The sequence below is a fragment of the Neofelis nebulosa genome, chromosome 11 (genome assembly GCF_028018385.1).
Source record: "Neofelis nebulosa isolate mNeoNeb1 chromosome 11, mNeoNeb1.pri, whole genome shotgun sequence".
Lineage (NCBI taxonomy): Eukaryota > Metazoa > Chordata > Mammalia > Carnivora > Felidae > Neofelis > Neofelis nebulosa.
This window is the reverse complement of record NC_080792.1, coordinates 49,038,827-49,056,673: the sequence shown is the minus strand read 5'-3', so window position 1 is coordinate 49,056,673 and position 17,847 is coordinate 49,038,827. Positions and strand designations below refer to the sequence as shown.

Below are 17,847 nucleotides of genomic sequence, written 5' to 3'. Positions count from 1 at the left end.
TTCTTAAAGGTATTAAATGAGCACTATTGTTTTTAAAAAAATAATGTTATTTAAAAACATTTGGGTTCAGATGAGGCAAATTTGCTGAGAGCAGACTTTTTATGTATTCTACACAGTTCCATATAACATTAGATCTTCCAACTGTGTGATAACATCAAAGACATGCCTGAAGGGTACTTAATTTTTTTGAAAGTGGGGGATCCACTTGGAGAAACCCGTATAAGAGGCTATTTGAAAGACATCAAACATGGACTTGTCTGGACTTTGCAGGTTTTGAAGTATATATAGAAATCAAAATTGACTCATTACTTTTAAACCTTTATGTCAGTTTAAAAAAGAGAGAAGAAATGTTTTGAATGGTAGTACTTGAAATATATAATTTTTACTTAGATGTCCAAGAAACTCTTCCCATATACATGGGAATTTATATACATCTGAATACACTCACTGTATCATGAGATTTTTTTTTTTTGCTTCATTTGACCAAAACATAATAAAATTATAGATAAACATGTCATATGCAAGACAGTTTGTACACTGATCACAAGAATATATTAAGCTATATGCATTCTTTTAAAGCTGGGGGGGAAAGAATAGATAAAGTCTCCCAACTTCTATTGAACAGCAGTGTGCAAAGACCATTTTTGTTGGAAAAGTCTGGAGACATTTGTGACTGAGTTTTTATATTTTTTATCTTTAGTAAAATTGTATCCCTTCATGATTGTTCACTTTAGTGTCTTATGTTCCTTTTGTGACAAACGCTGCTAGTATCAGGGTCAAAAACAAATTGTTTTGATAAATGTTACTGATAACTTATTAGAGCATGTTTTATGTTTTAATAGAATTTAATAGAAATTTCAGAGTTCTTTAAATTTCAGATGTTTGAACAATTCAAAGTATTCATTGGGTACAATATTTTTTTGCCTTTTTAAATCTCTGTCAGTATCAGGTTTATTACTTAAAAGCACTAATAAATAGAATAATAAAATAGAATTTAGTATGTTTATTTTTCAAAACACCATTTTATTTTTTAAAGACTTTTATTTTTAAGTAATCTCTGTGCCCAATGTGAGGCTTGAACTCACAACTCCAAGATCAAGAGTCATACCCTGTACCAACCGAGCCAGCTAGGCTCCCCAGAATGCCACCATTTTAATAAATGGTCTCTTGTTCATGCTAGGTTCTATTATCAGCATCTCATCTAATAATGTTTTCTGTATCTGGTAAATACAGTAATCAATTCTTTTAGAAAACTAGGCAGATTTTTCTAGGCAAAATTAGAACCCCTTTGAAGACACACAAAACTATAGAGGTTCTAATACAACAGGATAAATACTTCTTGATTTGGTTTAGGGTTGTTTCATTTATTTTCTCAGATGTTTCATCAAAATTCCTAAAAGATGACATTCATATTAAGGCTACATAAATTAACAGTGAAAGGAATTGCGTGTAATTTTGGTCCATAACATCAGTGTCATACTCATTGTTAATACTATAAGTAATTCTCCCATCTAATATTTTTCCATTTGTTTTTTTTTTTTTTTTTAAATTTTTTTTTCAACGTTTTTTATTTATTTTTGGGACAGAGAGAGACAGAGCATGAACGGGGAAGGGGCAGAGAGAGAGGGAGACACACAGAATTGGAAACAGGCTCCAGGCTCCGAGCCATCAGCCCAGAGCCTGACGCGGGGCTCGAACTCACAGACCGCGAGATCGTGACCTGGCTGAAGTCGGACGCTTAACCGACTGCGCCACCCAGGCGCCCCAAATATTTTTCCATTTGTATTAACATCTATAAGTTCAATTGAGTCCATAAAAATTAATTTACCTATTTTGAGATAATTAAAATTTAAGACTTAAACTAAGCATCTTATAAAGACAAGAGTTTTCACTTTGGAATTAAAATAATTTATTAGGCCCTTGCAGAAAAACTAGTGGTAATATTTTGGTAGAGGTTAAATTACTTGAGTTGTATACATAAAGCCACTATTTGTCAACAAAGTTATTAGGCTTATTCAAAACCATAGATAACTTGTTTTAAAGTGACAGTACATACACTGCATATATGGTCTGTTCTGGGTAGAGAACTAAAGTAAAAGTTAACATAGTGATTTTTATTTTGCTTATAACAAATTCTTGTCTCATTTCTGAATTCTTATTTAAACTTGTTTCGTGTTGTGGCCCTTGGGTGGTTCAGTCAACCGAGCATCCGACTTATGGCTCAGGTCATGATCTTTGGTTCGTGAGTTCGAGCCCTGCGTCAGGCTCTGGGCTCTGTGCTGACAGCTCAGAGCCTGGAGCCTTCTTCAGATTCTGTGTCTCCTCTCTCTCCCTTTTCTGCTAGTACTCTATCTGTCTGTCTCTCGCAAAAATAAAAGACATTAAGAAATAAATTAATATTAAAAAAATAAAATAAACTTTCCTGTGTTATAACTACACATATGGGCCCTTAATTTTTTCATTTCCTCCAATATCCATATGTTAGCCAGAGTAGGGTTAATTTGTAGTACAGCACTTGGTCTTGTGAATGCTGTTTCCTCAATAGGTATCTCAGGTTGCCAGTGTTACAATCCCAAATACTTTGTTGAACAGACTACCTGTTCATACAGGAGCTACATTGTATAGCCTCATTCCTTCCGATGGGTGTGGAACAGGATTAAAGCACACTTTATAGGGGTTCTAATTGTAGATGCCTAATTGACTTGATGAATAGCAAATGCTAAAATTTAAACACACACACATAGACACACACATAAACCTGTTTCAGGGCTGATCTGCATGACAGAACAAATGCCTCACAGGTGTTGAATGCTTACAAGATAAAAGAGTACTCTTTCCATATTTCCCAAGAATTTTCTTTTGATGTTTATATGGATTTTCTATCTCATTGTTTCTTTTCTTAAAATGGTCATGGCAATAATCCTTTTCATCTTTGGCTGCACAGAGTTTTAGAAGTTGGGTAAAATTAAAAATAAAATCTATCAATAAGTAAATTTTCGGGGCACCTAGGTGGCTCAGTCAGTTAAGCATCCGACTTCGGCTCAGGTCATGATCTCACGGTTCATGGCTTCGAGCCCCACATCGGGCTCTGTGCTGATAGCTCAGAGCCTGGAGCCTGTTTCAGATTCTGTCTCTCCCTCTTTCTCTGCCCCTCCCTCACTTGCATTCTGTCTCAAAAATAAACATTAAAAAATATTTTAAATAAAAAAAAAAGTAAATTTCATACACTTTGGAAAGAAGAGAGTGAAAAACTGCTGACTCTAGTCTTTGGCTTAGTCAGGTCATAACTTTTTTTCTTAATTCTTTAAGAATGATTTGACGCTTTACTAAGTAAGTACTTTCAAGTTTTCATGAGTATGTCATTATCTGAAAAAGAAGGAAGCTTCTCAGCCTGGGAATTTGACAGATGGAAAAGATTTTTTTTAAACAGCATACCAGTTTTTATTCTTAATATTAAAAGAAATATTTTCCTTTATTATGTTTTATATTTTAACGATTTTCCAACTATTAGGGCAGATCTTTTTCCATAATTTTTTTTAAGTTTTTATTTTGAGCTTATTGTAAATGACATGAAATTTTAAGAAATAATACAAAGAACTGTCCTATACTCTTCAGCCAATTTCCCACAATGGGAGCATCTTTTACAATTATAGTACAACAGCAGGACCAGGAAATTGGCATTGGTACAATTTACCAACCTTATTCAGATACCCCCAATTTTATATGCACTCACTTCCACCGTGTTGATTTTAGATGCCTGTGACTACCACCAGAGATCCCTCACGCCACTTATTTAAGCCCTCAGCCCCCTTTTTCCCATCCCAACCCCTCCAGTTTGTGGCTACCAATAATATGTTTTTTATAATTTTTTCCTTTCAAGAGTGTTAGTTATGTAAGTAGAATCACATCGGATGTACCCTTTGAGATTGGCTTTTTTTTCAGTCAGCGTAATTTCCTTGGGAACCATCCAAGTTGTTACATGTATCAACATTTCATTCCTTTTTATTGCTGAAGAGTACATGTGGTACAAGTATGTACCAGTTTTTTTTGTTTGTTTTGTTTTTTAACAGTTCACTTGTTAAAGGACATTTGGGTTGTTTCTAGTTTGGGGCTGTTATGAGTAAAGGTACTGTGAATATTTATTTATTCATAACTTTTTTCTCACAATTCATATTTGTTTATTCACATTTTAGGCTGTAGAAATAAGGGTAAAGTGTATCCTATCAGTTGGACATTTCCTAGAGGTGAAATTTGAGAAACAGGGCAAAAGTCTAACACAAAACAGTTGTCCAGGGCCTGCCTTTTTCTTTATTCCTGGCAGCAAATCCTTACTACTTGGGATGATAAGAAGAGGTGGCTTTCCCGTCAGTATTTATACCATCCTATCAACTTTATCCCTAGTCAGCATCATGGAGGGGGATTGGTGGAGAAATGTATAATTTTTTTAAAACTCTTATTTGTCTAAATTCTGTTTTTGAATGCTTGTCCTAAATTATACCGATAGCGAAAAGTCCTGTTCTTAGAAATAACAAATTTATTCATGTTTCTATGTACAGTATATGGAAAGTTTTTCTAAATGTATAACTTATTAGAATCCATAGATAAACTATGAAAGGCAAACAGTAAATCTTTGATTTTTCAATAATTAGTCAACTAATACCTATTTATTGGGGACTAATCCTACCCCAAATGAAAAAAATTCTTGAGTGGATACAGAACTTCTAAATTTGCTAAGCATTATTTTAAAAAGTAAATAAAATATCCACAATTAGAAAAAGTGTAGAATAGTAAAAAGATTGATTTAGGACTCAGAAAAATCAAACAGAGAAACTTTTTCCTCCTTTTATGATAATCATACTGTAGAAAATAGAGGTCATAGAGAAAATAGAAAACCAAATAGTTTAGCGTTGCTAAATAGACAGTTTTTTTCACTTATTTTAATAACTATTATCCCATCAAGTGATTATATCATATTTTACTTAAACATCCCTATTTTAAGCAGTTTATATTGCTATAAATTGTTCAGTGTCCTTTGTGACTATGAGTTTCTCTATAGTTTGGATTATATTCTTGGGTTAGAATCCAGGAAATGAGATACTGATGAAGGAGTCCTATTACGTATTGCTAAATTGCTTTCCAAAAGAATTCTATCCATTTATAATATCTCCAGCAAGTATGGGAGTATAGTTTTACAGCACTTTTATCAACATATTGGGTATTACAGTCTTTATAATTTTGCTAAGTAATTGTTTTGATTTGAATTTATATTTAGTTGCTAGTAATGTTGGATAGATTTTTGTATTTGTTTAATGACCGTTTTTCCCCTTTTGTTAATTATCATTTACAAAAATTAGAAATGTCACTCTATTTTGTCCATATCCTTCCTTGCAGTTTCAGTGCCCTTCAGCCTGCTTTCTTCATGATAACTGCTTGAGTCCCGTAGGCAGGAGTCTTCTCTTATGTGTTGTGTCAGACTCAATTAAAATAAGAAATATATGTAACAGCTATCTTGAGTGTTCTTCGTTAAGTATTTTAGCCTTAAGTATTTTAGCGTAAGCAATTTTGCTCCTCATCCAGGACTTCCTGCAATAATCTATTTTAATCCCAGAAGACCTGAGCCTACATAAGCATGGTTGCTGTTAGCAAATACATAGGCTATGTCAGAACATAGACCTTCATTTATAGTGAGCCTCTAATTATATGCTTGCCCCTGCTATTATGAAGGAAGTAACTCACTTTAGGTGGAGAAAATTTCACTCTACTTAGCTGTCATATAATAGACTAAAGGCAGTAATGTTGCAGATATACTTTTGTGACCTTGGGGTACAAATAAGGGAAATACACTCTCCAAGCTAATGAGACCTGGCTTATTATTCAGAGCCCAGAGTCGAGTAACTTAATAGTGTAGCATTAGACTCATAAAGAAACTCAGATCAACTGCTTTAGAAATGGTAAATGTATAAATAAAGTACTGTGGTTTTTTTTTTCTTTTTCAGGTTTACAAGTAAAAGTAACAAAACTGAAAAAGGAACGAATTTTGTAAGTACCAGTATATAATACTGATTTCTTATTTTTAAATTAATTGATACTGACGTCCTATTTGACCTCAATGGCTTATTTATGAGAAAGTTAGTTTACAGCATGGACCTTGGATAGTTGACCATGAGTTTTTCAAAATTCTAAGGTAAAAAGAATAAGTTAATTTTGAGTATATTCTTAGTTAATATTTGCATATATGTATACATTAATGTAATTTTTATATATACATACATATGGGTATGTATACATATCTTTTTCCATAAAGTATTAAGAAAATAACTGTTCTATAAATTCATTTTGATCTGTCAATGTTATTCTTTTCTCATCTGTGATTAACACCTGGAATTTAAGATACTGCAAGAAGGGAGCAAAATGGGATTTCTGAACTGATACAAGAAATGAGACAAGGGGCTCCTGGCAGCCTCATTCGGTGGACCTGTGACTCTTGATCTAGGGGTTGTAAGTTCAAGCCCCACATTGGGTGTAGAGATTACTTAAAAAAAAAAAAAAAAGGAATAGGAGCAAATCAGACCCCTTTTAACTAGTTTGAAATTACCAAAAGTTCCCCTGAATTGTTTTCGTTACTTTTTTTTAATATGGAATTTGTCAAATTGGTTTCCATGCAACACCCAGTGCTCATCCCAACAGGTGTCCTCCTCAATGCCCATCACCCACTTTCCCCTCCCTGTTTTGGTTATTAAGCCTAGAATCGGATCTGATTTTCTAAGTCCAAAGCAAATTTTACTCATGGTTCTTTAGGGCTTCCGCATTCAGGAATCTGAAACAGATGCATCATAGAATATTATTACTTATAACAAAAATTAATATCATTGTTTTTTTTTTTTAATATTTATTTATTTTGAAAGTGAGAGTGTGTGTAGTTATACAAATAGGGGCAGGGCAGAAAGAAAGGGAGAGAGAGAATCCTAAGCAAGCTCCATGCTCAGCTAGGAGCCTGACATGGGGCTCATTCCCACAACTGTGATCATGATCTGAGCCAAAATCAAGAGTCGGATGCTTAACTGACTGAGCCACTCAGGCCACCCCTATGTCATTGTGACTAATACTGCATTTACTTTATGATATATACCAATGGGCCTCAGTTACATCATATTCCTCAAACTTCCAAGGCTCCAACCAAAAGCTGGAGTTAACAGTCACCCATCAAAACACACCCATTTGTTTTCTCCAATATGATATGAAAATAAAAATTGGAAAGTTCCTTTTACACCTAGAAAATCATGTTTGGGAGATGACTTTGATTCAGAAATATAAAACCATAAGTTTATAAACAGGTTTTTTTTTTTTTAAGAATGATTTTATGATCCTATTTAATTAGTGATACACAATGCTTTGCATTATTGAGAATGTACATATTCCTGCCTTACAGATGTCATTTTAAGTATCTCAGGCGTAGAATAATTCATTTCTCTGTTTCTTATGATTAGTTCCCACGATTGCGAGATGTTCCTCTAGAGGAAATTAAATAAGTCTTTTCTGAGTAGTAAATTTAGGGTATATATCTTGTTAGTTAGGATTTTGCAAAGTACTCAAAGTATTTCCCCGCAAGATACTTATTAATTACATAGGGCAAAATTATAATATTATAGCGGAGAAACCGGACAGAATTCATCTCAAACTATCAAAGTTAATATCACTAGAAATCAGATATGTCAGCCCATGTACCTCTTGATTTGATGCACTAAGAAGAGCACAATGTTATTCCTGTAGTATTCTTACCAAAAATGCATAGCCCAGATTTTATCGTGGGGAAACATCAGAAAAACCCACATTGAAGAACCATCAAAATAACTGGCCAGTACTTTTCAAAGGTCAAGATTGTGAAAGACAAAAATGATGGAGAAACTGTTCCAGATTGAAGGAGACATGACATTAAGTGCATTGTAGGATCCAGGATTGGATCCTGGACCAGAAAAATAATGTTAGAGGAACAGTTGGGAAAATTTGCATAAGGTCTATAGATTAGTTAATAGTATTGTATCAATTTCTTGATGTTCATAAATGTATTCTGGTCACACAAGATGTTAATATTTTGAGAAGTTGAGTAACATACACAGGTACTCTGTTGTGTATTTATAATTTATTTATAATAGACCTGAAGTTATTTTAAGATGAAACCAAAAAATGAAAAAACGGGGCAGCTGGCTGGCTCAGTTGGTAGAGCATGTGACCTTTGATCTCAGGATCTTGAGCCCCACGTTGGATATAGAGATTACCTAAAATATTTTTTTTTTAATGAAAAAAATTAACATTCATTCCTTGAGTCTGAAGAGATCAACTTTTCTTCATCTGTTGGATATTGAAAAAATTCAGTATTCTTTTAGCAAGGAATAGGAAGGAAATGGCTGTTGGATAGGCAACCAAAAATGTCACTACAGTTAGACTAATCCTACTCCTGCAGTTCAGAGAGTAGCAGCCAGTGCAGCTCTTGGGGCATGATCTCCTTTCATGGCACAAATGACCTTTTTTGTTTTTTTCTTTTTAATTTTTTTTTTTAATGTTTGTTTATTTTTGAGAGAGAAACAGCATGAGCTGGGGGGGGGGGGGTGGCAGAGAGAGAGGGAGACACAGAATCCAAAGCAGGCTTCAGACTCTGAGCTGTCAGCACAGAGCCTGAAGTAGGGCTTGAACTCATGAACCGTGAGATCATGACCTGAGCCAAAGTCAGGTACTCAACTGACTGACCCACCCAGGTGCCCCACCTTTTATTTCTGTAGCTGGTAGGTATTTCACAAACTCTCTATCCTTTTAATGCATTTTAAATAGTGTTGGTGGTATTACCTTATGTTTATGTATGTCCGAATTATCTGAATACTTGCCAAAGAACACTTTATATGTAAATTCTTCCCATAATGAGTTATTACAAAAATAAATATATTGAAATTGTGTTAGTTGGATAAAACAGGATCATTTTCTTGGTTAATAAGTAAAATTTATCTTTTATCCACTCGAAATCAAAAGGGAAACATCTTTGTTTTACTTAGGAATAAATACTCTTTTCTTCAGTGGTGAAAATATTTTGAGTCCTTTGAGATTTCAAATTATGAAGTGTAGGGTGCCCAGGCTCCTCACTGTTAGCACAGAGTCCCGACACAGGGCTCAAACTCATGAACTGTGAGATCATAATGTGACCTGAAGTGAGACACTTAACCAACTGAGCCACCCAGGTGCCCTTACAAGTATCCTCTTTTATGTACAGTAACACTATATAGGAATTCTTGTTACCTCTGGCCTTTTCTAAAACCAAAAATGCAATGTTTTAGAGTCGATTATTAGTTAGACAAGGAGCTTTTATATTGTACCTTGGTTTGGTGTTGGTTAATGGTCATGTTAATGCTGTATTAACAACCTTTGATTAGAATGACATCCTTTAATCAAAATGTTGATCACTTTTTTTTTTTTTTTTGAGAGAGCACAAGCAAGGGAGGGGCAGGGGGGTGGGGACAGAGGATCTGAAGAGGGCTCTGAGCTGTCAGCACAGAGCCCCATGTGGGTCTTGAACTCACCACCTATGATGAGATCATGACCTGAGCCGAAGTCAGATGCTCAACCAGCTGAGCCACCCACGTGCCCCAAAATGTTGGTCAGTTGCAGTATTGAAACTCAGAAAGTATTGTCTTGTATTTGATTATACATTTTAAGCTACATTCACTAAATGTTGTTAAAGGATTTTGTTTTATTTAAATGTATTCTTCATGTAGCCTTAGTAATTTTATTTTCTAAAATATTGCTATTTTATTTCATTTTTTATTTATTTATTTTTTTTAACGTTTATTTATTTTTGAGACAGAGAGAGACAGAGCATGAACAGGGGAGGGGCAGAGAGACAGGGAGACACAGAATCTGAAACAGGCTCCAGGCTCTGAGCTGTCAGCACAGAGCCCGACACGGGGCTCGAACTCACGGACCGTGAGATCATGACCTGAGCTGAAGTCGGACGCTTAACCGACCGAGCCACCCAGGTGCCCCAAAAATATTGCTATTTTAAATGAGTTACAGCTATAAAGCAGTATTTCCTCTTAGCTTGAATCAGAATCATCAAAGAATGATGACACATAATTAGAAGTGATCTAGATTTGCTTATGACCAATGCACTTTATTACTGACTTTCTACACAAAATGCATTTCTCCACACCTGTAACCAATCAGCCACATGAAAAACTTCTTAAATTTGTAAATGACTGCTGAATTTTACTTTCTCAAAAATCATCTGTAACACTTTTGAATTTTAAAGAATGGAAAACATTTTAAAAGCAGCTGGTTTTTCAGTAGCTAGTAATAATGCCTTACTTCACCTGTAGTTTAGAGTCATTTGATCCTCTTAGCAACCTTCTAATATATATTGTAACTACTTTGTACCTGTGTACCTCAGATAGTTTGGGGTTGTACATTTTGGAAGCACAAGTAAGTAAATTCCCTGAGTAATCAGAGAATTAAAGGGATGCTTTATTTTATAGTAAGTTAGATATTTGCACTGTGGGACCAAGAACTTGGGCTTTCTTATATTAGCATAATCCCTATATCTCAGTATATTTTAGAGTATACAGTTAGGATGCAGGAATAACCAGGATGTCTTAGCTCCATATTGTTAGGATAGCTATATTAATAAGGTAGAGAGCCCCAACCCTTAGGGATTCCCACCTGGAAGAAGAAGAAGAGAAATCAATAATTTTACCATATTTTGTCTATCACTTGATTGTTTGAGATCTGTGTTTTGATGATAGTTGTCTCTGCACATAGTTAATGCTTTTCTCTTAAACAAATTCGTTTATCAAATTAAACATGTAAAAATGTTGACAGGTGAGTATTACGGGATTTTTTGAAAAGTTCTACTTAAAGAACTTAAGAACTTTTGAAAAGTTCCACCTGATTCTTTTAACCTGCTTGTGGACATGGACTACATCTGTTTTTGCCAGTGTGTATCCATTACTTACTAACTGATGGACTGTTTTAATGGTCAGTTAGTGAATCTTGTCATCATCCTATTTATTTGCCATTCTTTATTTTTTTTTTAGAATTGTTTGGGTTTCTTTTTTAAATTTTATTTAAAGATAACATTTGCCATAATCAGCCATCCAGCTTTATGGCAATCAAGATATTTAAATTCACAAATTTAAAAAATTACAAAGGAAAAAAAGTCCTGCAGTTGTGCAGAACTGTTGTCATACTTTTAATTTCTTATAACAAAGGTTATAGAGAATATAACTTGAACACATATAGTTTCCCCATTTTCTTTATTCACAGTAGTACCAATTTTGATCCCTATAGTGCTTCTCTACCCCTCCAGTATATGACATTGATTTTAAACTAATGAGAAGACTGGTGTATGTAGTATATGGGAGGGTTTGTTATCTGTCATTTTATAGTCACATTTTCATATACAAGATTTATCCACTTTTACACACGAGTTATATTTACATGCCATTTATCTAAAATGTTCATTTGTCTCAGAAGGACAGAATGCCATCTACCAAGAAAATGATACTGAGTATCCAGTAAGATGCTGCCTATGGGATAGATACGTTGAGCTTACCTTAGATGAGTGAGGTTGGTTATTTGTATCCTAATAACTAACTTCCTTTAGATGAGGTCCAAGGTTGATGTAGCTTGCAATGCATTTCACTCCTAATTTTTTTTGAAATTGCATGACTCTTTTTTGTACCATTTAGAACTCATCAATTTGCTTTTGTAAGGAATTTGTTAAATTGTTCCTGCAATTCATAGAACCCTGTTATGTTTACCACTGAGTTGACATGAATATTTTATTAAGTAATTGAGGTTAGTTTTAATTTTAACATAGGTCATCAGTCTATTTGGTTTTAAAACAAATGCTACTATGTTCTGAATCATTCTAAATAGACAGTAGAATATGTGGATGTAGGAAAATCAGACATTACATTACTGTTACAAATTTTCTCTTGTGGGGAGCCTGGAGGGCTCAGTCAGTTAAGCATATGACTTCGTCTCGGGTCATGATCTCATGGTTCGTGAGTTTGAGCCCCGCATTGGGCTGTGTGGACAGCTCAGAGCCTGGAGCCTATTTTGGATTCTGCATCTCTCTCTTTCTCTGCCTTCCCCTGCTAGTGCTCTGTCTCTCTCTCAAAAAAAAAATTGAACATTAAAAAAATTTTTTTAATAAAAACATCTTTTCTGTTGTTCATAATTTAAGAAAAAAACTTTTCCTATGAACTTTTCATTCCGTGTGTGTGTGTGTGTGTGTGTGTGTGTGTGTGTAATTCTTCAATATGTGAATCTGGAATATAATATTTGGTTATATTTTTATGATCTAGATTATTTAGATTAAATGCTAAAGTTAAATAGATATTGGCAGCTTATCTGTTAACTTAGAAAATGTCTTTAATTGTTCCCCCAAACTTTGAAAAGTTTTTAATTTGGTTATATTTGTTGAATATTTTAAAAGCAGGATTAATGAAAGGTTGGTACTGCTTCTGAATTAAATATATTTTCTAGAAATATTGGAAAATCATTTTTTTAATTAAGCAACAGCCAAATTAATGAGTTTCAGCTATCACTGTTATTATTTCCAAAATTTCAGATGGCTACAAATGCTACCAGAACTATATGCAGTAGTCTATTACTTTTTGGTGTATTGATTTTTCATTTTTTATTCAATATCAATTACTCAACCAGTATATACGAAGTACCCCCTATATTGGGTATCTGACATTTTTACTTAGTTTTCTGACTTATCTGTTTTGCTGCCAGTGATACTACATTCTAGCCATTTTGGTAGTCGTTTTGACATCTACTTTTTGTAGTAGACTGGTTTGTCATAATTTGATATTTTAAACCCTTGAGGGGACTGGGGAAGATGTTTCAACCACAGTATTTTTTTCAGCTTCAAGACCATACAGAAAATCCCAATCAAATTTCTAATGGGTTTTCTTAGAATTAATTTATATGCATAATTTATATAATAATGTGATTTTTAAAAATATAATGGAAGGGTAGAATATGACACTATCTTGGAAGGTAATCAGGTAATCTACTAGAAGAAAATTTTAGGGGCGCCTGAGCAGCTCAGTCGGTTGAGTGTCCCAACTCTTGATTTTGGCTCAGGTCATGATCCCAGGGTGGGGAGTCCCCATGTTGGACTCCACGCTCAGCATGAAGCCTGTTTGAGATTCTCTTTCTCTCTCCTTCCCTCTGTCCCTCTCCCCCACAAACTTGTTCTCTCTCTATCTAAAATACGTTTAAAATAAAATAATTTTAAATTTTTTTGTTTTTTCCTACTATAAAATCACAGTGGTAAACACTTAAATAGAACCTGGTATGTGATTGTGCTTTTCTGGGTGCTACACATATATTAATGCTTACTTAGTCCTTGTGAGTGCCTTATTGGATATATACTAATTTATCATTTTTACTTGCACTAGGTCACACAGCTGATAAATGAGACCTGAGATTCAAACCTAGGCTTTAGGATCTAGGGTTTGCATGCTTCCACTCTACTATAAGCCCTGACTTAAAAGTGATACCAAGTAAGAAGTTTAGGCAACACAGAAATTAATAAGAAAGTATAAATCTCCCATAATTGGAATAGAGATGAGTGGAGATATCTGTTACTTACATTAACAAATATAGACAAAATAAAAAAAACAGTAAGTGTACATTTTAATAGCATTTTTGACAACATTGAGTCAACGATGACATCAGAATCCACTCCTTCCTCTGTGTTCCAATACTGTATAATGAATGTCTGGTACTTAAGACAATACTTTTATAGTACACAAAAATACCACAGAGCACATTCTAGTATAATGTGAAGTCTGATTAATAAGATTTTTTTTTTGAGAAAGAGCACACATGGGTTGGGCAGGGGAGCAGGCAAAGGTAGAGAGCATCTTAAGCAGGCTCCACGCCCAGCATGGAGCCTGACACAAGGCTCAGTCTCACAACTGTGAGATCATGATCTGAGCCAAAATCAGGAGTTGGACACTTAACCTACTGAGCCACTCAGGCACCCCAACAAGATATTTAAACTTTGCCCTTGAAGTTTATTTTGATATAAGAAATACATGTTATGTAAGTGTGAGACCATACTTTGGAATTGTTACGATAGAATTATCCCATTAGGATAATTATCCTGTTAGGATTTTCTTTTTAAAAATGTATTTCTTGACTTTTAGAGATGCACAGAGACTAGAAGAATTCTTCACCAAAAATCAACAGCTGAGAGAACAACAAAAAGTCCTTCATGAAACCATTAAAGTTTTAGAAGATCGGTGAGTCGGGTTCTTGGGTATTCTTGAGTAAGTGGTGATTTCCTCCTTTAATAGAACATTGGTTTTAATTTATAAAACAGTTCTGGGACCGATGTGCTCTTTTCCCAAACTGATGTCAACTTTGGATAAATATATACTCTTACAGATTTGGTTTTTTTTATTAATTACAGGAATCTCATCAATTTACCTTTTAATATTTCTTGGTTTTTTTTGTTGTTGTTGTTTTTTTAATGTTTATTTGTGAGAGAGAGTGAGCATGAGCAGGGGACGTGTAGAGAGAGAGGGAGACAGAGGATCCGAAGTGGGCTGTGCGCTGACAGCAGAGAGCCTGATGTGGGGCTCAAACTCACGAACCATGAGATCATGACCTGAGCTGTAGTCGGATGCTTAACCGAGTAAGCCACCCAGGTTCCCCTAAATAATATTTATCTGGTGTTGGTATAAGATGAGCTTAAGAGTAGTAATGTTCTGGGGTGCCTGGGTGGTTCAGTTGGTTAGATATCTGATTCTTGATTTTAGCTTAGGTCATGATCTCTCCGTTCAAGAGATCAACCCCACATCAGGCTCCGTGCTGTCAGTGCAGAGCCTGCTTGGGATTCTTTCTCCTTCTCTCTCTCTGCCCGTTTTCCACGTGTGCTCACACCCACTCTCTCTCTAAAATAAATAAATAAACATTAAAAAAAGAAAGAGTAGTAATGTGTTAATTCATTTGATGCTTTAATTCCATTTTTATGTCTAAGTAGGTGGAAACTGCTTCACAATTCTGATTGCCTTCGTGTTTCTGCCATTCTCTTTTTTTCTCCTACATATTTCTGTAGGCAGTCTAGGATTCTTCTTTCTGAATATTTCCAAGATAATGCCTGTCACTTAATTTCCATATACATCTTTATTTCTCACTCCTATGAGATTACCACCCTAGGTTAGAAGAGACTTCCAGATTTTGCTGTATTCCTTTGTCTGAACTGCAGTTGCTATGTAAGACCTTGAACTACCTGTAACAAACAATGTTTCTTGCATTTATAGTTAATAATTTCCCTTTGTTATTATTGTGTATATGTCACAGGAGGGCTGGTGGCTTGAGTTTGCCACTGTACCTTTAGTGGTGGAATAATTTAACACTCCATCTGTGCAAACCGCAGTTGTACACTTTTCTTCTACAACTGCTGTCCCAGAGAAGTGCACATTTACTGGAATAGGCAGCCTATTGTGGAATGAAGTTACACGCGCGCTGGAATCATAGATGCAAATTTGAATTTCAAGTTTATACTGTGCCCTTAATTCAGATTCATAAATAAATATTGAGTCCTTGCTATGATCTAGGTATAGCTGTAGGTGCTAGGGATAACACTATCCCTAGTGTCATGGAGCTTATATTTAATTTTTAAAGGTTTGGAGTGAGTCATACAAGTAAGAGGCTTTCAGATTATAAGTGCTGTGAAGAAATAAAATTGAGTGGTGTAATTAAGTGACCACAGACATTGGAAAGTGAAGGGATAGGTGTCAGGAATGGCCTCTCTGAGGAGGTACCATTTTAACCGAGACCTAAATAATATAGATAAGAGCTACTCGAAGAACTGAAGATAAAAAGAGAACAGACAAATACAAAAGCTTTAGGCGGAAATAAGTTTTGAAATATTTGAAGAATAGAAAGTCTGCAGTGGTTCTAACTTGACTAGGAGGATGAATGATAGGAGATAGGATTGGAAAGGTGGGAGTAACTACATTATGTAGGATCATGGGCAAAAAGTTTGAATTTTGTTGTAATCAGAAGTAATTGGAGGTTTTAAGCAGGGAAATCACAAAGGAATAGGAGCAGGTATTGACAGTATCTGTTGTATCCAAACAGCATGTCAGGTAGATAATTGTATATGTGAATTTGAAACTAACTACAGAGATTAGAGCTAGAGAAAAGAATTTGAAAGTCATCACCTGCATATAAATGGCATTTAAAACTTAGACTGGATAAGAGATCTAGGGACATCTTAAAGAGTGTGGGAAGAGAATAGAAGAGGCATCGAGCTCGGACATACTGATTAAGGTTTAATGAAGAATAAGGACCAAGCCAACAAACAAAAATGAGAAAGAAAAATTATCAGAGTAGAAGAAAAGCCAAGAACATATGGCATGACACCAACCACACTTTCTCCACAGGGCTATTTTAAAGATTAAATGAGATTAATGCAAGTTAAGTACATAATAGAAATTTTTAAAAACTTACAGTGTCCCTTCTAATTGGTGACGATGATTTCAGCCTTTAGCACTCTAGTCAGTTCCAGTCTCTAGAAAGCCATTTGACCCCTTTTTTTTTCCCAGTCCAGGATCAAAAAGGAAATCATCAGCTACTTTTCTGTTAGTGTGGTGAGGCATTTCCTTGTTTTCTCTGGGTAATGTAGTAAAGCGTTTGGGAGGAATGGTGGGGGGGTCATATTTTTCTCAGGCTTTAACTCCTCAGTGATTGATATGTATTGAGGGCTTACTTTGTACCTGTACCTGGGCATCTAGTACTTAATCTTCACATTAATGCTGGTATGGTAAATCCATTTTACATAGGAGGAAACTGAACTGGCAAAGAGGTAAGAAGCCATACCAAGATCACAGTTAATGGATAATTAGGTTAAATTTGGCCCTACAAACCCCCCAGTTTCTGTTTTCCTGAAGCCTTGTCTGTATGTTGTCTTAATTTTATAAATGTCGTGTAAATGAATTATACCTTAACTGATCATCTAGAGTATTTGTGCTTGACCTAAAGTTAACAAAACAGGTACTTTGCAATATTAATTCCCCAATATTGTCTATTTTCTAGTCTGGTTTTTTGGAAGTTTTTTTTTCGGTTGTTTTTGTTTTTAATTGCTATTAACTATTTTACTACCTTTAAATGTCTAGGTAACATTTGGTAAAGTTCTGCTTTATTTAAAATTTCATTTTAAGTTTTATGTCATGTAAGAAACCCAGAGCAAGCTTTAAAAATCTATAAAAATTAACATTTTGCTAAGACCTTTAAAAAGCAAAATGTGGGGCGCCTGGGTGGCGCAGTCGGTTAAGCGTCCGACTTCAGCCAGGTCACGATCTCCCACTCCGTGAGTTCGAGCCCCGCATCGGGCTCCAGGAGCCTGGAGCCTGTTTCCGATTCTGTGTCTCCCTCTCTCTCTGCCCCTCCCCCGTTCATGCTCTGTCTCTCTCTGTCCCAAAAATAAATAAAAAAACGTTGAAAAAAAAAAATTTAAAAAAAAAAAAAAGCAAAATGTGTTTTGTTAAAAATTTCTTTTTTTTTTTTTTTTTTTTTAAGTAGGCTTCACGCCCAGAGCAGAGCCCAATGTGGGGCTTGAACTCACGACCATGAGATCAAGACCTGGGCTCAGGCCAAGAGTCGAACACTTAACCAACTGAGCCACCCAGGCACCCTGTGTTTCATTAAAATTTCTAAACAGTAATTCTGAAACTTGCTATTTACTCTTTATAGGATGAAGCAATTTTTATTTTTTATGCTAATGTTGTGAAAACATTGTGAGATGTTTAGATGAAAAGAATTACCTGGTAAAGG

The 17,847-nt window shown here is 35.0% G+C and overlaps 1 protein-coding gene across 4 annotated transcripts in view; it reads left to right on the top strand.

The window, feature by feature from the left end:
• RBBP8 (RB binding protein 8, endonuclease) overlaps positions 1–17,847 on the top strand; it is a 110,954-nt gene that overhangs the window by 31,800 nt on the left and 61,307 nt on the right. For all 4 annotated transcript variants that reach the window (XM_058692524.1, XM_058692523.1, XM_058692522.1 and 1 more), the window contains 2 exons: positions 5,997–6,039; positions 14,211–14,306. In XM_058692524.1, the coding sequence (XP_058548507.1) occupies positions 5,997–6,039; positions 14,211–14,306 (139 nt within the window). The remainder of the gene's footprint in view (positions 1–5,996; positions 6,040–14,210; positions 14,307–17,847) is intronic.